General features: G+C 35.9%; 1 protein-coding gene across 1 annotated transcript in view; it reads right to left on the reverse strand.

Annotated features, from left to right (window-relative positions):
- RIMS2 (regulating synaptic membrane exocytosis 2) overlaps positions 1-22,753 on the reverse strand; it is a 484,675-nt gene that overhangs the window by 201,624 nt on the left and 260,298 nt on the right. The window contains exons 8-12 of the mRNA XM_075141296.1: positions 22,112-22,235; positions 16,831-16,877; positions 15,512-15,624; positions 9,707-9,754; positions 1,240-1,370 (exon numbers count right to left, since the gene is read on the reverse strand). Of these exons, the coding sequence (XP_074997397.1) occupies positions 1,240-1,370; positions 9,707-9,754; positions 15,512-15,624; positions 16,831-16,877; positions 22,112-22,235 (463 nt within the window). The remainder of the gene's footprint in view (positions 1-1,239; positions 1,371-9,706; positions 9,755-15,511; positions 15,625-16,830; positions 16,878-22,111; positions 22,236-22,753) is intronic.

Consider the following 22,753-nt stretch of genomic DNA (forward strand, 5'->3'; position numbering starts at 1 on the left):
AAGCATTCTGAACACAGACATTTTTGATAGCTTTATTAATCTTGAAAAAGCAGATAAGATAATTTAAGCAGACCTGATTCTCAGTTTAGCACAGCTTCAGCATCTCCAAACCCACTACAGCAATTTGAATAAACTAAGAATCTAGTCCAACAATTCAAATATTGGTAAGACCAAGAGAATCCATCCAAAAACTTTTTGTCATCAATGATACAGCAAATTATGCAGTCACAGAAAATTTTCTTGTCTACATGTGGTATACAATGAAAGCGGAAAAATAGTGTCTTCCAAAATACTAAATAGCTTCAATTCCTGCTGAAGTCAATTGGTACTGGAGATAGTTAGCATCTTCCCAATTTAGCTATTAGGAAAAGCAAAGTATGTAAAAATATAAATTGTAAAGTTACATCCTATTCTATAGATTCAGCAATCCACTGGTCAATCTTTTATACACTGAGTCAGGTTAAATCTTTGAATTGTTTGGTTGATACACTGCAAAACAAAGCTAAACATATTCCCCTACTGACACAATCTGAGGAAATACCAATTAAAAAAACAGCTGGGGAACACATTATCCCCTTTGCTGTTCTTCCCACCACCTAAGTTGAAATGGCAGAAAATCATGGACTAAAAAATGAAGGAGCTATTCAGGAATAAAGGTCCCTACCACAGTTTAATTTTCCCTAAACGCATATATAATGCTAGTCCAGATTAATATCAGTCCTGTGCTTTTCAGGTTTTCAAGAAGAAATTTTCAAGGTGCATCTGGGAAATTGCAGCTGAGTCCCCTTCAGCCTTAACTCACTATCTATGGGTTTCAGACGCCAAACCTGTTCCTGCTTTGCTGTGTAAAGGTGGGGCAAACCAAACTGCTGGACTGATCAGTCCAGAAATCTGTGAACTTAACTTTTTAGCATTTTCTTTGCACTAGACAGGAAAAACTGTCACAGGAAATAAGGGCATTATAAAACACTAACAACATTCTTTGCAAATAACAGATCCCCATGCAATGATGTATGTATACCTTTCCTTTTCTATTTGGTATTTAATAAAATATCCAGTGAAAGTGAGTTTGTGTTTAGTGTTCAAAGACACGTTGCTGTTACATAGCACGTTCAATAAAGAAACTCCAAACTGTAAGATTTTTCTATATATATGTAACCAGTAAACTCAGCTGTGCGTGCCATCTGAGTATCAGGCTAATTCTTACTCAAATGTTCCTTGACTTTTTGTTCACCCTACCTTCTGTCTGGAAGAAAGTAAATTTTAACATAAGGATTCCTTGGCCTCCCATCTTCCCTTGAAGGAAGATCCTTTGCTCCCAATATTGTCACTATTAACTGATGACCAACCTTGTCATACCACAGTTTTATCTGTAATGAGAAAATAATAATTAGTGAACTCATTTCTACAGCAAAGTAGCATATTAATCCTAAAATTAATTTTGCTCACAAGCTTCTATTTATATTGGTTACTTAAACAGAAAATATCATGTTCAACTTTGTATTTATAACAAAGCACAAAAATAAATTAATATTATAATAACTTCAGTATGTACCAGGAGTTACTCTTTTTTAAAAACCCTGTACATAAGTACATTATTTCATACTAATTGTTTTTCACATGGTGCTCTGGTTAGGATTATTCTCTCTTGGCAGTAGTATTGTATTACTTGCATTACTGATGTATCGTATTCATATATATACATTTCTAAGGAGTTTATCCACAAGGAATGAATGAATTTTTCATGTCCTGTTGTGCTGGAAAGACTATGGGATAAGACCAGAAATATTTCAAATCTCTAAATGTTTTTCAAAGTGCAGAGACTCATACTGAAATCATATAAGCCCTCCAGAAATTGTAAGAGAGGAAGGCTCAGTAGTCCAACCCACTTCACAGTCCAACTCAGCAACAACAAGGCAAAACCTACTATTACTCATCTGTAGAAATTATTATTAATCAGTCTTAGACTTGGTCTGCTATCCTTTTTTACTACAGTCATTAGAAGCTGCTATTTAGGTATTTCAGTTTGAATACTATAGCTGCAAATAACTTATTCAACGAGATGATATACCTACTTTAGAACACTCACTGTGGAAGGGGGAAATGGGGCAGTTAGGACAAAACAAAGCTTTCCAAATAGCCAAGGAGTCATTACATGGTGGTACCCCTGCAGTATCATTAACTACAGCTGACAGAGGAGGCTCTCTTCATGGAGAGTTTTCCTGATAAGAGGACAAACTAGGGCATTTAAAGGAAATGCTGACTCTGCCTGAACTTAAGGGAATCAAGGAGGATAATGCCCAACTCCACACCTAACCAAGCAGTGCACCTTTAGGCATGAATATACCCTAGGTAAGGAAAACATAACCAAGGGAAGGTGCACTTTCTGTGGAACCCATCTCACATAATTTCAGAGACAGGGTCTCCATCTGCTGTCATAGCTCCTCATCGTCAGCATTTCAGTCACTCAAAGAAAAGTCTTGACGCAATTCTCAAGACTTTTGACCCACCAACAAGAGGTTGATTTAGCTTTCTGCCATTCCTAATACTTCAGTAAGTGAGATTACACTAAGATACACCAACTCAATCAATGGTGGCACTGTACTTCTTCCTTCTCCGTTACTTTAGATCTTGCAACTCCTGTAGCCACCAACCAGCAGTGTTTGAATGGATATTAAAAAGGGGAGGATACCTGTCCTCTATTATCATGCCGTTGGCCCTGCTGCTGACTTTATAGGTTTCTGGTACCAACAGTTAAAGGGCTCTGTGGCTACTAAAGCAGAAAACTGTGTGAGAGAAATTATCCTTAATACGTTAGATTCAAGAGAGTTCTCGATACTGTTCCTACATTCCTGCAAAGCAAGGGGCTTTGTCAGTATTTTTTCTAAACTGAGAATTGTCTGGAGTATAGGTATCTTCATCCAGCTACAGATCACAAGTAGAAAGCTTTGCACCAACTGTATGAGTCCAAAGCAAAGCTTTAATGACTTCTGAAGTGCAAGTTAAATGTTCTCTGACGCTGAATGTATCCACCCTCAGGCTTCCTTGGGAGTTCCTGAGCAAAGAACAGATTTGGCTAGTCCCACACCCCAAGGGGAATAGCATAGAAGACAATCTTCTGCTGCTGCTTTTTTGGGAAAAATTAGCCTTGCTTAAGCAGAATGCAGTATATTTGTGATCCAGACACTATCACAATCTGTGATGGAGTGAATGTGAGATAATCCAGACATGGGTGCCAAAAATATAACCAGAATTATGCATTCATATTCAAGCTAAATATTTCTTCCTTATATTTGTTTCAGATTGGATTTTTGCAGGAAAACTTCAGCCAAAATGTTTGGAGAATGACTCTAAGCAGAAAGTTAAATCACCTGACACCATTTCTTTGAGATACTCTAACATCTGTGTTTTGGAGCAAGAACTTGAAATTTGAATTGACTTATACCTTCTACTTTTCTCTTGATGCTCTGAAAAAAATTTGGAAAAAATTTTACATAATGGGCATATTTTCCCCATAATTCCCTGCAATTTGGCTTATTACAGGAAAGGTCAGGAGGCAGAATTATGACCAGAAGGTGCTCTCTTTCCTGTGTTCACACTGCTAGCACTCCAATACACAGCACAGGCACTATAACCCAAAAAGTCATTTGACTTGGATGCAAAGAGAAGAAAGGAAGAAACTGGGAGTGAGAGAAAAGTACCTCATGGAGGGGGGGATAGGATTGCATTCTCATGGGGTTAGAAGAAGGAAGACGGGACAAATCAGAAACTGCTTTAGAATTACTGGGAAAGTAAAGGATACAGGATGCTTCTTGGTGAAACACAGGAAGAATGGAGCCACTAATGTCAGGGACCACAGAAGAACAGAGCGGCAAAAACAGACTGAATGAGAGAAATGGAACGAGGTGAAAAAAGAACCAGCCATTCTGTAACTGGCATAAAATACGTTGCACAGAGCGAATGGGATGAAAGAAAATCTGACAAGAATACAAGGCAGGAAACTGGAAAGGAAAATGAGAAACAAGGAGTTAGACTAGCATACTGAACATGGAAAATGAGTTTGGGAACAGGACTAATCTAATTCTGACTCTCCTGTGCATAAGTATTATGACAGTATTTGGATGGTATGGTATTTTCCTACAAGAACCTTGTCTTTTCTGTTCACAAGGAGAGAAAGGACAGCCATTTAAGACAGCCAGGTGCAGTCCAAGATGACTGGATTCCACCCCTTCCGCCTTCCCAGAGCTTTGTGTATTGAGGGGTGGATCCCTTAAAATATTTCAAAAGGTGTTTACAAATTGCATGTTCTTTGTTGTCTAGGAGCCTGGTACGAGACCCTGGAGCCTGATTTGTAGTGCTAAGTAAAGCATTAGAATTGAAGACTGAGGTATTATGCTTGGACAGAACCTGGTTGTCTCAGACCCTGATCATAGTTTCTCAATTCTTAATCGATAAATGCAGGATAGTCCTACCACACCTCATAGAATATTATATAAATTTTATGTTGTGAAATAAACCTGGGATAAATAAGCCCATGTATAACAGAAAAGCTGATGAGGAAATTATTTTTTTCTTTTATAGCTTTGTTGGGTAGTATGCAGAAAAGATTCTTAGTGCCAAAAAGTGAAGAAGTTTTAATTATTCAAGCCACAGGGTGAAAGTCCCACAAGAATGTACAGGTGTGATGCTCAGCACTGAAAGACTTAAGCAGCTGACTGGCAGAGCAGAATCTACAAAACCCCCATTCAGCAGTTTTTAACACATGCAGGAATGGCACTTTTAAAAGCCTAGAACATCTAAGAAACTGTGACCATGCAATCCTGATCTAAATGAAGGAATGGGAAGGCTAAAATTACAACACATGAAACACACCACAGGAAAACCATGCTGGCTGATGTTAATGTGGAGGTTAACAACTGTAAAAAACTTCTTGAATAGGACTTTGTTGACCTAGATAATTTAGGATGTAAGAACCTAAAATTCACTTAGAAAGTGATCCAACCTGAATGCTTTCTAAAGATCATTCCAATTAGTGTTGAAGTCCTGGAAACTTATTTGCCCCACACATGTTCATAATACTTTCCTTCCCTAGGCTCCTTCTCTAGGCAGATATGCACCTAATTCTTGACTAAACTTCCATTGTAATCTACATTCAGGCAAACAGGCATCTAAACTCAATGCATCCTGAAATTGTGAGATGGTCTGCCATCCATAGAGTGGTGCATCTCCTGCACTCCTTGAGACAGGCTTCCAGGTAAGAATACCTGCCGTGCAGAGCGCAAGAAACAAGAACCCTTCTGCAGTCAGGTGATGAAGGTAGTCATCAGGGGGAAGCAGAGATGAGGGTCTGGTCCCAGCTTCATAGGATTATTTGGTTTTTAACCAATAGTGGCCTAATACAAGATCAATATGCATTCTGGTTAACAGGTCTGGAATGTGCTACACTAAAATTCAGATTTCTTTGCTATCACCACACACTTATATTCCCAACCACACAGTATCTCAGTTTCAGATGAGACTTCAGACTCCAGAGAAGAAAAGGGTGTGCAATAGCTTGATGATAAAGGCACTTTTCTGAGAGACAGATTCAATCTCTTCAGTCTAAACAGGGCTTAAAACACAGATGTCCTCTTTCTGGAATAAGTCTCCTACACATAGAACAGTATATAAAAGCTGACTGCTGGTGTTGCATTCTCAGAAGTGAGGATGCAGGTATCTAGTATTCCTGTTTGGGCCTCTATAGCCTCAGAAGAAGAAACCTCCCACTGGAGAATCGACACACCTTCTGGAGTAGCCTAAGTTTCAAATGGAGTTAACGGGGATAGGTGTCCTTTATCTGGGCTGGATCACTCACTGCAGGTGTTGAGGTACTTAGTTCTTTCCTTCAACTGTACAAGTCTAAGCTCCTTCCCAAGGCACCTCAGACTTATTTGAAGCTAGCATAAGTTGTTATACAAATTAAGCACATAAATTCAGTTTACTAGATTTCATCCTTTTTCTTTTAGATCTCATCTTAACTATAAATTTTATTCAGAGCACTGATTGAGGTCAGAGCTCTAGAAAAGAAGTAATCCTGTAATTAGGACCCATACTCTAATACATATGTATAAGGGAAATGAGTTAAGAAAATCTAGGTAATATTATCATTGCCGCTTCCTATATTCCTGTCTCATGAATGCTTAACTGTTTGCTTAACTATGCAATTCTAATGTGGTTTTGTGTACAGCATATACAGGCACATCATATCTTAAGTGATAACTTTAGATTTAAAAACAGAGAATATTTGAAATTTTTAATTCTATGCTACACTTTATTTCTTTATTTGTTATATAATAATTGCTTCATGAATCTCATGGAAAAGAGATAAAACTTGTGCCACTGGGAGAGACCGCCTGCCCTGCAGCTTGATTTCTACCACCACAGCCTACTCAGACATCACTGGGTTTGAGAGACAGCTGGCCAGGCATTTTTGTTCTTCTGTTGTTCATTATAATTTTTCATGTAACCTACATAGCTGTTTATTAGTGCAATATTTTGAAACTGAGATACTACTTTTCTTTCTTTCTTGCATTATTCTGAAACAAGAGATACACCAGCAGGATCTGTTAGTGCAAAAAAAAAAATTCTCAGTTTATTTTAAAAAGTGCTTACAGCAATCATTTTATTTGGACTTAAGCTTATGTAGATGCAGAAAGTGCCCTGAGGTGGTGAAATCTTCTGTGTAGCTGAGGTGAGCTTTGGATGTTGTTAAACATACCTCTAACAAATCCTGACTACTGAGGGTTGCTAAACCAAACTATTATTTCTTACTGCTTCAGTTGTTGTCTGATATGCTGGAAAAAATACAAGAAAAGGCTGTCAAATTGAAGAGCTTCTAGGATATGAAGGCCAGAAAATTATAGAGGTATTTAGGCAGCCCTAATCTAGATTTCCTTTAAAAATTTCTTTTTTAGTGGCTTCATCTTGATTTCAATAATGCCAAATAGACACATGCATATATTTTTATACATGATCAAATATACTGATGTTCTGTATTAAAGCAGAAAAGATGTCTGAAATTTTTGAAGTTAGGAAAAAAACAGTGGTTTCATGGCAACTCTGGCTCAAAAGGAGGCTCCACCGAGTAAACAAGAGATACTGCATGGAAAACATAAATTTAAGAACAGATCGTTTCCCACAAAGATATCGCAAAGCATCGCTCTGTAAGTTAGAAAATTGCTGGTATGCTAAACTGAATCTAAAAGTTCAGGAAATAAATATGCACTTTTCCAAGTACTGTAGAATTAGTAAAAATTCAGGAGAAGGGAGCATGGTAGGGAAAAAAGGAAATTGAGTGTTTTTTCTTCCAAATAAAATAATAATGATAGGTTTTAAATCATCCAGTGATACAAGAGCTAGAAAATGAATGGAATGACGTGGAGAGAAGTGTGGAAGAGGAACTTGTGCCAGAATCTGGGACATTCATCACGAGGATCAGTTTCAGACTAACAAGTAAAGAAGATGCAAGCAGGAATAAAGATGTGCATTTCCTGTTGAGAGCAATGAAACAAATAGGTATAAACAGAAATGTTTGGAGAGCCACATTCCTGTAGGGAATTCTACAGACACAGCTATACTGCAGCCCACAATGTAATGTATACTTCCTGACAACCAAAATCAACAGTTCAGAGCTGAGTTAGCTAATTTCTCATGCCAAAAAGTAACCAGAGTTCTGCACCGCTGCTGGACTGCTTCTAATACCTTTGTTTAAAGATCACTGAAGAATTTTTCTTCTCTGCAGCCTGCATTGTAAACATATCTTAAATGAATCCATTTTAAACTATCTATCATCCCTACTAAAAGTGGGCAGATGGGGGACATTTTGTTTCAGTCTAGTTGCAAAGATGTTGCCAAGGTCATAAGTTTGAGTACTTCAGGAACTCTGGTCACAAACATTATGTTTAGCTTTGACTGTCACTGAGCTCTGCAAAAAACTGTTAGAGAGGTCCACAATGACTGCACATTGTGCAGAAACAAAATTGGGACTAAAGACAATTCTTATCTACAATATAAAAAATAATCCAACCAGAGGTGAAAGAGTAAGCCTTATACACTTTCACCTCTTGCTGAATATTCTCTATCATGCATTACACTTGTTTTATTTTCTTAAATGACTACCATAATCACTTGACCAAAGTAATTTTTTTTTCATTAGAGGATACTAGTCTAAGTAGAACTGGCAATTTTTATGTCTATTTCTTTATTTTATATAATGTGATTCAAATAAGGAACTACTAGATGTTACTTCTATATTATACTATTTCATGAAACATGCAGGTTTCAGGCAGACGTTTCCTTTTTAAATTGAACAATCAATTGTCATATAATTTCTTTATTTATTTTGCACATATCTAAAAATAAAATAAATATTAAAAGACTACTTATGTCATATACAATATTTACCTTTATGAACTACTTAACAACTTGTGATTGAATTTGAACCCCTCTTTGATTTCATTACCATGAGCAGAAACCAACATTCTTAATCATGCTAAAGGATCTTTTAAATTTTTAATACAAAGCCAGTTTATGTCAGCAGCACATAATAATATGTTAACCTAAGACAATTCTATCAAGACATTACTTTTTTAATCTCAATTTCATTCTTAGATTTTTTATTTTGAATTTACATTTAAGCTGTTCTAAGGACTACTTTCGGGAAATAATATATTGTGAAAAAAATCGTACTTTATCAAATACGAGTCATGACCAAACCATTTCCTACAGTCTTATTTAGAATTCCTTTATAAATATATATATATGATCTTTTTTTTCCATTTCAATATGAAATTTAGTCATCTCATTCTGATCATTTAGATCATCCTTTACATCTTTCCTTGAGCAATTGATCAAACAAGAGAAATATTTATACAGCTCCCACACAAAAGATTATCTTCATAAAGATATTTTGTAAGAAAAGCAGATAATAATCTATTTACAAAAAACTGAAAAACATGCAGCAAAGCAAGATAAGCATTGTAACATATTAGTAAAACCTACTTTTGCATTAATCTACAATACCTTAGGAGTTTCCTAATGAAAAAAGGCAAACAATTTGTACCTAAACAGAATACCAAAGCTAAATAAATTCAGTAACAAAATGGGAGAATTCATTTTATATTTAAATAGTATTTTGGTTATTTTGTTGTACTTTTAAAATGCAAGAACCAAGTTTCATACACAAGAAATTTGTTTCTTTAAACAAGGTACAAATTTTTTGCCTGTCTTCCACTCAAGGCACTACTATTACTTGGAAAATGCAAAAAAAAGAATGTATTAAGTAATGATAATGAATGATTTAAAGAGACATTCATCTTTATATAATGACCTCAAGCACAAAATTATTTATTGCTTAAATAGTACACACATTTTGAATGTGGGATGCATAGCCATCATCACTATTGAAACCTGTACGAGTTTAATATTGGGTAAACAGCAAACAAAAACTAGTTGTCTCTTTAAATTTTAATTTAATATTTTAACCCTCATGCAGAATTTTACAAGCTGCTCACAAGATGACATGAAACTTGTTAATATGGTTTAAAGCAACACACTAAAAATATGCGAAAATGGACTATAATGTAACGTTTTCCTACTATGCATTTTCCATAACAAACAAAAGAAAAAACCACAACTTTAGTTTCTGTCAGGCAGACGAAGTCTTTACCTGAACCCTAGGAACAAAAGGCGTTGTTCTTCTACTAAGGCTTTGGCTCTGGTAAGCAAAATTAAAGAAAAAGCAATAAAACAAAACCAAAAAGGACAACACGCTGGAAACTAAAAGACCAAAAGTAAAAACAAAGACACACAACTATTACTTTAAACACAGCTTTACACCAACAACATATTTATCTAACACAAAGTATTTTAATGCAATGCATAAATTAAATCTGCAAATCTGTTACCAAATCATATCAAAACCCTGTGATGGAAATTCTGGCCTTAGGGAAGTCAGCAGGAATTTTGCCACTGATTCCCCAGGAGCAAGGATTTCACTTTACAGGTCTACAGATAACATTTACAATAGATTTAGAAATAACATTAACAAAAGGAGCAGGTCAGCAAAGTGTGATTTAAAAGTGGGGTGGGAAACATAAGATCAGCTTGATCATCTCATTCAGGAAGATTGTAGATGCATATTCAGAGACAGAAACAGGTACAGTTCACGCACTGACAGTTTTGGTTGCTTTCTAGAGTAAAGCAAGTAAAGTAAAAGGTTTTCCCTTTTCTGCAACTTTAAGAGGCATTTCTATAAAAAACCATCTTACATACTTCAAAAATGATTAAAAGAAAGTTAGTGCTATCTGGTATTATCATTACATGGGGGAAGGTACAATCAATGTATTTCAATTCTCTAGCAGTCATGCTAGAGATTCATTCATGACAGAAATGACATATGGTATATACAGAAAACCCTTGCATGAAATGGGATCTAGAGCATCTAGCAAACTTAGTAGTTGCACTGAACACACTGATGCCTTTGTACCGCTTGTTTTTGTGATGTAACACTTCAGACCATATACAGCCTTGTGGCTTCCGGTGGCTACATCAAGACTACATCAGTTCAGGCAATACTTCTAAGTTCCTGGACCAGCTACAAACTCCAACCAACCACTCTCCATCTTCAGCTTAGGGCAACAGCTGATGGAGCCGGACAGAAAGGGTACCCAGTATGGGGAATGGACAGGAACAGGAGCACATGTCGAAATCTCAGAGGGCCAGTGAGTGGGGGAACAGGAGCATGGGAATAGGTCACAATAAGCACAGCAATCTGACAGACTTGAATCTCCTTTACCTTCCTGCTCAGTTTTCCTGAGATTATTGATCTATTTCAAAGTGATGGAAAGAAGCTGCTACTCAATATTCACTTCAGTAAGAAATGTACCCAAAGCGTGGAGATAGGCAGTGTGATGATGGTTCTGCCACCCTCCTTGCTTACTTGGCATGCACAGGAGAAATTCTCTTGGCTGGAGAAATCTGTTCCACAAAATGTGTGAAGTAATCTGTTCTCACACCAAAGCAAGAGGATATATAAGAAAATTTGACAATCTGGATCACGGGTTTTGTCTGATGTGCTCCTGTGCTCTGCAAGGTGCAGCAGCTGCACACTGCCCCCCCCCCCCCTGCACAGGCAGTACTGCATAGCCAAACATATGGGTGCCAGAATGTGACCTACTCACGTACAATAAAAGTAGATCTTCAGCTTGCTTCTGCTCTGTATTACAAGAGAAATACAGATATTCCAGAATATTCCAATCCTAAAAGGGATAGAATATCTCCCACCATGCACCAAGGACCCTCACCTGCCATATTCTGCCTTGGAAAATGGAGGGCAATAAGCGCATTGTGTGCACTACCTAGAACTTCCCAGGTTTTGACGTTAGAGCAAGAGCAATTTACTTGTGTAGAGGTAGAAAGAAGAGAAAAGAAAGGGGAAAAGGAAAAGATGAAAGGGGAAAGGGGCGCATGTCTCATACTTGACCTCATCCCCTCAATATGCTGACATATTATGTCCTTCACATTGTACAATATCTGCTATCTAATATGCTACAGATATTACAAGTATAATTAATATACCATATTTGTATTGCTTTATAAACTGAATTTGTATAGAAAATCTATTGAAGTGGTTCTGTGGTTCAGCTTTACAAGGAAATAGATTAATTTTATAAATTACATCCCTTTTCTGTTATAATTTCCACCAGTACAAAAATGAAATATTGTTATTTTATACCTGTATCCATTTACATGGTCTTCTAGTCATCTTATGGGTCTCTAAACCTAACTATTGCAAATGCATTCCAAGTTATACCTTTCATGCAGTATTGAAAAAGTAGCCAGAATGCAGTAATGAAGTGTAGAGCACCAACACACAAAGAATACTGACTTTTTCAAAATGATATTAAAGGAAAAACAAATCAGTGAAAAACCACAGAAACAGGAACCAGACAAAGCAAATCATAATAAAACAATAATTGCAACAACAGCCAGATATTCTCCTGAAAGAATAACGTGGATCAAAAATGCCATAAAATAAACTGCACAGAATACAGATAAATTATTTATATGCCTTAGTAAATTATAACACACAATAGCTTACTGTAGCTGCACATAATTTGTTCAACTAAATATGTATTTGGGCAGAAAAATTATTAATGGAAAGAAGATTTCCTAGCTATGTGAGATGGTTTGCTTCATGGGAAATCCTATCAGGCAGCTCTGGAGTGTCACTGTAACCTCAACTGAAGAAAACAGGTACACGGACCAATGCCAATGCAGAGGAAAGCACGGAAGACTGAACAGACAAAGACATCCCTGAATAATAGAGAGGCATCACTACAGTTAAACTGGCTAAAACTGTACTGAACATAAAGAAATACATTCCAGATCACTATTAATATAAAAACCCTTGAAGGATCTGTAGCACTGTCTGTATAAAGATGTATATATCCAAGTATTTATTCAAATACTTCAGACCTCCACCTGAACTGTAGGTATCTCCACTTGTGCCCACAAGTCTTGTATTTCACAGCCTATTAACTACAGCTGCCCTAACAATGGCCCATCAGGACTACATGGTATTGTCAAAAAGTACAGAAAATACAGAAAACACTTCCAAAATCTTGCCTATCATCCATTCCCTCAGATTTGTCACATCTGCTGAATTCAGTCACCATGGCCCAGAATGTCAAGTGACCCTCCATTTCCACAAAGAACAGCATCCTGTCCCCATCTACTGCCAGGGCTCTGCAGTTATTCTCCTGCCTAGGCAGTCACCATAAAGAGCACATTCCCAATTACATTCAGAATTTAGTATTTCCTTCCATTTCCATCTTACTTAGCTATTTGGAATGAATGAGTGTTCCATCAACTGTTCTGTCAGGAAAGAGCTGATTAAAAACATGGAAAACCAAAATACTGAAGCTCGTCCATTTTGTAGTGTTCAAATTAAAATATTTTTTGGAACTTGAGATTTTTGAAATTCAGTTTTTCCCTATTCCTTCACCTTTGCTAAGGATCCAAAATTAGAAAATCTCATAGTCCGTTCTAATTTTTCAAAACATCTCTAACTTTACAAAGAGTTGTTTTTTTCACTAACTCTTCCCTTCCAAATTTTCAAAATTTTTTAAAGTTATAAAATGAGAAACTAAAATTTTAAAAAGTGAAGGAAAAACTATTAATTGCACTACCTTCATGACACATAAAGCCCCAAATCTGAAAAGTCAAAAAATTTGTGATTTTTCAAAACTAACTTAAAATATCAGATCAAAAAGAAACTACAGATATTTATTGTTTTGAAAAAACTGTTCCTGTAGAATATTTCAATTGTCTTAAAGTAATCTTTTTCTACAAATATATTTCAGTCTACACATTTCAATGTGCCCTGTTAGGTGCTACGTTGCTATCTATCCACACCATCTTCAGACATTGTGACAGCCACCCTTCCCCGCAAAGCAAAAGGTTTAGTACTAACTTCCCAAAGCCTTGCGCCAACAGCAGCAGGAGCTGGGTTGTCCCATTAACATGATAACACGAAATACAGCTATTTCCAACTTTTCTTTAGCTGGTGATGTGAGATAGGTGTCCAAATTTTCAAACTGTCCACTAATGTGTCTACATTGAGACAGTGGGACTTTAATTTAGAGAGTTACTGAGCATTTCTGACTCCAGTGTCAACTGGAGCTGTGTGTTCTCAGATATCAGCTGCTCTCTGAGGGAAACAAGGATATTGTGTAGTAGGGAGTATTGTATATAATTGCATACAGTACATAAGGGAGTACACAGAGGACAAATGTAGGAAAGATCTTTAAATGTCTCCTAACATTATTTAGTTTCCTTAGATGGAAAGAAATGCTATAAATTTATTAATAAAGGCATTTATATCTTGAAATAAACAAAAAATAATTAAAAATAGGAACATTTCATTCATATGAAATTTATATGCCATTCTGAGACATAAAACCTTGTGAATTCTGTTATTGTCAGTAAATTAGAATATATCTCCAAATCTCCTGATAGTATTCTTATTCATTTCAAACTGCAATATCCTATCAAACCACAAAATCAACAGACTTACTGACTTTACTAATAAATCCTAATCTTAAACTCCTGAAGATTTTGTTTCGGAAACTGAGAAAGTGAAGAAGTTGGTTCTGTGTGGTTCCGATTTGGATCATCATTCCACAGTGTCTGTGCATAGGATGTCTGAGCAGCTAACTCTGGATCTTGAATTTCATGCTGGGAGCTAGGAGCAAAAACTTTTTGACAGCCTAATCTTTTATGAGGTTTAGCCAAAAGATATTTCTTTCCCCCCTGTTTCCACTGTCAACAATTTTTGCTGTCTTGTAAAATTAAATTGGTTTTTAGAAACCTCGGTCTGTGTATTTTGACAGTTCATGTCCATGTTCCCTTGTCATTGTATTTTGTGCAAAGCATTCTGCACTCTACAGTCAAGATTTCTAGTTTTTCCATTTATCCAAAGGATTGAGTTTTTCAAAGTAGTTAAGTGCAACAGTTACAGAAAACTAAAAATTATATATTGTAGATGGTTGGTCTGATGAGCAAAACAAATAATGTCCATGCATTGCAAAATGGAGCCAACATGGCTGCTGAACAGACAAAAAAATATTTCCTTTCCTCTATCAACACCACAAACCATTTCTGCGAGACCTATAAACAGCCTGCTTAGATTTTATGCATATTTTTATGGCACACTTATTATCTTAACATAAACAACTTGGAAGAAATATGAATGTGACATTTTCAAACTTGTTTATCACCAGTTTTGCACTGCTTCCATCTCATTTTCCTCTCCTTTTCAATATGTACCAGGCCACAACGAAGCACTTTTGAAAAATCACACTTTGGAGTTGTAAATGACACAGAAAGGCATACAAAACCCACGTTCTTCAGTTTAGTACAAAAAATTACCTTTTTAAAGAAAACATTCAGGTAATGAACTTTGTTCTCAATGAGAATGAAGAACAAAAGTGAATAACACTGGTACAAAGAATACAACGTTAGTAAACAATCAAAGGGATATCTGGGGAAAGGTATGTATGAAAGCTAGGGCAAAAGAAATTAGCAATATTAATGTCCAAGCACGCAGGTAATAAAATCTACCAACTGTACATGTAAGTGTTACAGTTGAAAAAGTGTATACACTCAACAGCACAAACATAACTGGAGGCCAAGGTTAGGCCTTTCTGAAAATTTGACTCTAACAGTCTAGCTTACTAGATAAATATACATATATATATATATAATTCAACACATATAAAATTTCCAGAAGCAAATAAAATGGAATGTCCTTATAAAACTATGGCCCTGCCTACACTGAGATGTATAGCATTAACCAAACAATTTAGCTAGTTTAACAAGAAATTTATGTTAGAGGTAGCTTGCACTCTGCAGTGAGAGTTGTATATGCTGCAAAAAGCACAACACTAATATTAATGAAATGTTTACATACTGAAAGTTGTCCAGACAAGAACTGTGGAACATCCCTTAACATGCCAGGACTCATAGGAGAAGTCACTGAAATAGAAGGTCGGTCCATTTTTTGAGATTCAAATGAACTAGAACCTGTAATTATAAATAAAAATATTTTATAAATAGTAGCACTTATGTATTTCTCACAATGTTCTTTAAAAAAAAAATAGTACAAATATAACCAAACATACAATAAAGTTGTGATAAATATCACTTTTTTATCTATTTAAAATTACCAAATAATGATACTCAATCTTTTGGTGCTCAGATGCAATCAAAAGCTTTCCAAGTTTATTATAGCTGCAAAATGTCATCTGAAGCATATAAAATGAAAAATAGCTTATTCAGATATTTCTAACTGTAATTATGTCAGCAAGTTGAAGGCTCAAAATTCCTAAATAGTAAAGTAATACTTTACTGTGGTCAAAGGAATTCAGTCGTCTAAAGGGCACTTATTATTTTGTACAATCAGACTAATTTGTAATTAGAGTTTTACAAAAATATCAAGAGGCATGTAATGTTTTTTGTGCATTTTGTTTCAAATCTACAAGGTCTGCATACTGTCAGAGGACAAATTTTGACATGTAAAACATAAAGTAAAAGTAAAGTATTTTTATAAATACAAAAGACATTCCACATCTCACAAAACATAAAATGGATTTTATTTTAAGACTTGGCTGATCAGTGAAAAGTTATCGGAGGAGTTTTTCATATTATAATCAAGTTTATGCCATTGCATTTATTCATGGCTTTTATTATAAAAGAGTTCTAAAACAATGATAAAAAATAACTCCAGGCTGCAATCCATCTTATCAGATCTAAGCCAAAGAACTAGTTATTTTTCCCCACATGAAATATGGTTTTAGCTGATTTAAAGAGTGCTGAATGGTTCTAATAAAGTAGAATTATTCTGATTTCAAAGTAGCTATCTCTCAGGTTGTAAATAAAGCACATTTCATCCCCATTTTTAGTTTATAAGGTTCAATTGAAATGCAAGACAATAAAACAGGAAATTAAAAATTACTCTTAATGTTCTTGTATATTAGTTGGAATTATGCTTTTCTTTTCAATCAAAAATAGCGTGAGCTTATAACCAAATGTCAAGCCTAAATCAAAATATCCTGATTTTTGATAGTTTATTATTAAACAAAGGTAGATAGATAATACAGTAAAATGACATATTGAGACAAATACAGACAAAGAGACGAGAGCTATACTGACTGTAGATGACATTTTTCAATCTATTTGTGCTTACATAAAAGAGAGAGAAGGTTTTCCTACCCCACAATTGAAACTTACTGGACTCCAGCTGTGCATGTGTGCTGTCAGGTATTCTGGGAATGTCCCTGAAATCAGGAAAATTAAGACAGGCTGATCCTTTATCTGACAAGCATTTTCAAATTTCAGTTACACCATAACACTTCTCCAGCCCCCAAGGAATGCCTCAGGAAAGGCGTATGATCTGCTGGTTGTCTTCAGCCAGGGGAAGATTTATCTTTCACCCAGTATAAATAATTTCAGTGGCAAATTAAAGCCTACAGAACAAGTGGTTTCATGAATGCAGGAGAGAGGCTGCGCAGTCACAAATAAAATAATTCAGTAAATAAAAAAAAAAGAACAATCTCGGAGTTAACGATAGACTAAAACTGTGAGTAGTAGACTTTATTATGACATTATACATTAACTAAATTTATTGGACCCTCACTCAAACATACTAGACTGCCAATAATGGCTATCCCAATATGTCCTTCAGTGTCCTTGAACCCCAAATTTGGACATTCTTATCTTTTCCATGACTAAATAAGATGAGCAATTTCATTCAGCAAAATTGCATACTTGCATATACATGAGATGTTGCATCACCTGTATTAAATTGTGTGTACAGCTATGTAATTTCAAAGCACTCAGTCGCAATGACTAAGGACCTCATTATGCCCACCCACCCCACAAAGGAACATACTCTTCCTATGAGGGGCAAACATTACAGTATGCTAATAAAAACTATCAATATGCTAACAAAGCATTTCGGAGGTGTTTGAGCAAAACCAAGCAAGTTGAAGAGCTTCAGCTCTGAGTCACGGCAAGAACAACATCTAAAATCATGATGTGTTTCAGTGCCGTTGGTTTCTTCAAGGTTGCACTCAGTGTCGGTGCCCAGGTGCTGGCGGTGGGGGCTGCGGGGGCGGCTTCTGTGAGGAGAGGCCGGGGCTGCCCCATGCCCGACACAGCCGGTTCCAGCCAGTTCCAGCCTGCTCCAATGAACCCACCATAGGGCACAGCTGAGCCTGTCAGCCAAGGTGGTGGTGCCTCTGTGATAACATATTTAAGAAAGGATAAAAAAAGCTGTGCAGCAGCTTTGAGAGAGAAGATTAAGAAAAAAACCATGGGAGAAACATCCCTGCAGACACCAAGGTCAGAGAAGAAGGAGGGGGAGGAGGACTCACCGCAACCCTGGAGGTATTTAAAAGACGTGTAGATGAGGCCCTTAGGAACATGGTGTAGAGGGCATGGTGGTGTTAGGTTGACGGTTGGACACGATGATCTTATAGGTCTTTTCCAACCTGTATGATTCTAAGTATTTTTTTTTTTTTTTTTTCCCCTAACCCCCATTCCCCATCCCCCTGTGCTGCTCGGCGAGGGGGAGGTAGAAGAGTCAGGAACAAAGTAGTGAAGTTAAGCCTGGGAGGAAGGGAGGTGAGGGGAAGGTGGGTTTAGTTTTGGTTTTACTTCTCACTTGTGCTATTCTGTTATTAATTCCTCATAAATTAAATTAATCTTCCCCAAGTTGAGTCTGTTTTGCCCATGATGGTAATTGCTGAGTGATCTCCCCATCCTTATCCTGACCCATAAGCTTTTCTGTCTTATTTTCTCCCCCTGTCCTGTTGAAGAGGGGGAGGGAGAGAGTGGCTGGGTGGGCGTCTAGCAGCCAGCCAAGGTCAACCTACCACTAAGGTATGTGAAAAGGAAGGGAAAGCTAAAAATGCTTTCAGTGATATCTACTGTCTCATACAATGGAAAAAAGAGTCTGTACTATATATAAATAAAACTTATCTAGTTCCTTTTTGGTATATGGTTTCCAAACATTTTTCAAGACTCACTAGAAAGATAGCTTTACCAAGCAGATTGAGGAACCTTTCCAAGTGAATTGATGCACAGTACCCAATAATTCAAATTAATCAGGAGGCATGCAACTGGTGTAACTGCCCACTGTAGATAAGAAAAAAATCACTTTCTCTCTTGTTAGTAAGCAAAACTTGCCAGAAACTTACAAGGGCTATTGAAGAAGTAAATATTTAAGTTTGCATATTTGATATCTGTAGAATTTATAAAGGGACCCAATACTCGCCTATTACTTTACTCAGAAATACACTCCTGAACCTAACCTGTAATTTTAAAAAAGTATTTCTATCATATGAGTTTGAGAAGAAAACCTTGAAAACATGTGTCATTGTGAACGGATTGAATATGAGTTTTCTATAGATAGCTAAAAAAACAAACTTGAAAGCTTTGAACGCTATTGTTTATGTTCCTAAAGCATATAGATCCCAGTATTTCACAATACTGTGAATGGTATTTCTTACTAGGAACTCTCACTGAGATAAATAGACGTAGGAGAAGCAGAAGTACTTTTAGGCATCTCTTTACGTTTTAAGATAAGTTCCATTGCAAGCAGATTGTATAGAATAATTAATAAAACACAATGCATCATTCTTTCCAAATTCAAAATATTATTAACTATGAAAATAACATGCATTTTAAAATAACTATTTCTGAGAATTTGAAAGCAGAAAATAGATAAGTTCTTGTGTATAAGAGACAGCCAGATCACATCGAATAGCAACTTGGCCATCAATTTTTATTTTAAGATAGAAAAAGGGATAAATTGCATGCCAAAATGGTATGATTTTTTTTTTAAAGGAGCTTTCCATTTTGTCTTCCTGTATCAGCTTAGCTTTCCATCTTCAGTTTTCATAGCAGTGAGCCCATAATAAAATGAAGAACTAACAAGCATGTTTACTGGAATTTGGTTTTGTAATCAGAATATCAGGATATGACAACAGGTTCTCTTTCTCAACTAAGTTAATTGCTAGTAACTGTGTGAAGATTTCTGGCATAAGTTAGTGCATTGCCATGAGACCATCAAGAGACTCTATAAGGAAGAGGATATACCTCAATGCAAAAGTGAAATCCTTCAAGTGGGCATCAATTATTCTAACCAAAATAATTACCACTTCAGACATCTGGTAAATCTGAACTTTTAACTATTTTAAATACATTGAAACTTTATTCCCTGTGGCAGAACACAGACCTATGGTGTTATGTTTCCTTGGGCAAGCATAAGAGATTAATTTCAATGGTCCATTTGATTATGACCAGAAATGTCCTAAACTGAGAAGATAATATGGTATTTCCAGTTCATCAGCTCAAATCTCATTAAAAACATTTCTCAAGTTACATTGTTAATGTAACTTTGGGTCAAAATCCAAAGAGTTACTTACATCTAACCAGAATCTAAAACCTTACCAACTTGCAGAAAGTATTCATCACTGAGACTTCAGTTATAAACCCATTCAGATTTATAACTGGAATTTTGGAGATAAAAACTCTCTTTTATATCTGCTGCAAAAAGACACAGGGAATCGAGTACACAGAACAACTTTTTTAGCTCTGATCTGGCTCAGTTCTTCAGACTATGTGGCAAGCAGTTAATGCTGAAGAAAGCATCTTGAGAGCCCACATCACTTTCTTTAAGAAATTATAGATGAGCTGCTTTAGTGACAGCAAGTGGAGCACATGGTAACATAACAGAAGACATGATGATAAGGAAGGTAAACAACAGACAGTAAATATAAAAGCACAGGAAAGAATACAGGAGGTTTCGCACAATGAAGAGAGTGCAGAAAGACAAAAAAAAAAATCGAATATTTTCAAGATGTGAGCAGTTTTTTTGAAACTTTTGCTATAAACTGCTGTTTGAGAGAACTATGAAAGATCTTATGCCTGTATGAAATGAATTTGAAACCTCCTTTTCTGAGACAATATTCTTCTAGCAATGTACTCTGTCCTTTAGCATTACTATTATACCTACAACTCCCAAGTTATGCAAAGGTTTTTAAGGATAAGACAGATGATACAGCCTTTACCCTAAAGGAGTTGCAATTCAATATGTATGTATGTAGGAGATAACCTCTCATCTCACTGACAAGATAAAGCAGTTTTTGTTATTATCAATTTTGTTTAGAATTATCAAACCAAATTAAGTTCCTATACATTAAGTTTCTGATGTGTCAAACACTTTAAGTTCCTATTATAGCTGAACCCATAACAAGTTATCCTCACTGAAATTCCATCCTCAGATTATATGGTCCTACATTTTTTTAGTACTTCTTAATTTTTAGTTGTTGTGTTACCCATGTTTTCTCATATGAAGGTAAGATAATTGTGTGCATCTTATACAAAATAAAGGGATAAATATTTATTAATTATAATTAATTATAATTATAGAATCATAGAACAGCTCACATTGGAAGGGATCTTGAAAGATCATCTGGTCCAACTTCACATGGAAAAGAGAGCTTAGATGAGATTACCTAGCACCCTGTCCAGCTGTGTCATATACATCACAATAAATACTGGGGGGGGGGGGGAAGAGAAAATTCTTAACAACTGTAAGCATCTTCAAATTCAGTGATAAGCATCCCCCTCTTCACAGCCCTGGTGTGATCAGCTATGGAACTTCCAATGGAGAAGTAAAAAAAGGATGGATGTGACTGTAGGCTGTAGGAACTTGGAAGAAAAAGAACAGGTGAAGAAAAGGAAGTATTCACAGTCTAATATAACAAAATAACTAGAAATGCCCTATTGCTACGCAAGAAAAATTTAGGTTTAGACATTGAGAGGTAGGGCTGAAAGTTAAGAAAACTGGGCAATGTAAAGCACCAAAGAAAAAGTGCCACACCATTTAGACAAGCACTAGAGCTAGCTATTCATTCAGATACGTTCTGTGTTAGATAATAAGCAATAATTTAATAGATTTCATAGATGAAGATGATGAGAATGTGGATTAGATACTTTCCAAAGCATATTGATTATATCATTAACATACTGTATTTTGGACAAAATTCTACATTGCAGATTCCCAGAAAATAGAGTTCATCATTAGTTCATAGGCAAAATATGAATATATAATTTTATATATGATATAAAAATGGGAATGGAGAAATAAAAATCAAGAGTCAAGTTATTAATCAAGAATTGTAACAATGAAGAGTATAACCAGAGTTTCAAGCCAATATAGGCTGGATCACCAACTAAACAACCACAGAAGGGAACCCATTTTTTACCATATTAGCAGATAACGCCTGGGACTCTCTCAGAGAATACAGGATTTCACACCAGCTCGTTCTGCTTACTGGTGTAAGTAGATCTATCACTCTAGCTATGCTTTTGGTTTACAGAATTTTCCATACAGTTTTACTGTTTACAATGTTTATGAATCTATTCAATATGCTCTGCCCTAAAAGTGAAATTTAGCAACATTTTTATCATATTTAATACAAAAATTTACAAAATTACTTACCCGATTGGTCTTGAAACAACAAGCTCCACTTGTGGCTCAGGTTTGGATTCTAAAATGATGTTATACACCTCCTCAAAGGTGGCTCCTTGTAGTAGCCTTCCATTCCATTCTAATACTTCATCACCTATAATGTCAGTAATAACACTCTGCTTAGGATGTCTGCTGTGAACTGTACTTACAATGACAGTTTAAGCCCTTCTATTGTCAGTTTACTGAATTGTGAAATCTGTGTTGTAGAACAAGTTTGGAGTCTTCATACAGGAAAATCCTGTATGTATTAAAAGTATTCTGCAGCTCAGTTTCAAATATGTAAAGTTCAGTGAAACAATAATATCATCAGTAGGACTCCTATTGAGTTACGTATAGCTCTTACTCGCTTTGGCAGCTGTGTTACAGAAATCCCAACACGCTCTTTGGAAAATGCAGATCTTTAAAAGAGCATATCTCACCAACTTACTATTTTGAAGATCCATTTACCTCTACAAGTTTAATATTTAAGGTTCAGATAGTTCTTATGTTAATAGTTAATATTTCTTGCACATTCTCTCTAGCAATCCATGGTTTGCATGTTGGGGTAGAAGTAGTTTCTTAGCTGCGCTGGCTCTGTTCACACATTTGTAATAGTTTGGTTTGCTCTAAATA

This window comes from Calonectris borealis, chromosome 2, assembly GCF_964195595.1.
Source record: "Calonectris borealis chromosome 2, bCalBor7.hap1.2, whole genome shotgun sequence".
In the NCBI taxonomy this organism is placed as follows: Eukaryota; Metazoa; Chordata; class Aves; order Procellariiformes; family Procellariidae; genus Calonectris; species Calonectris borealis.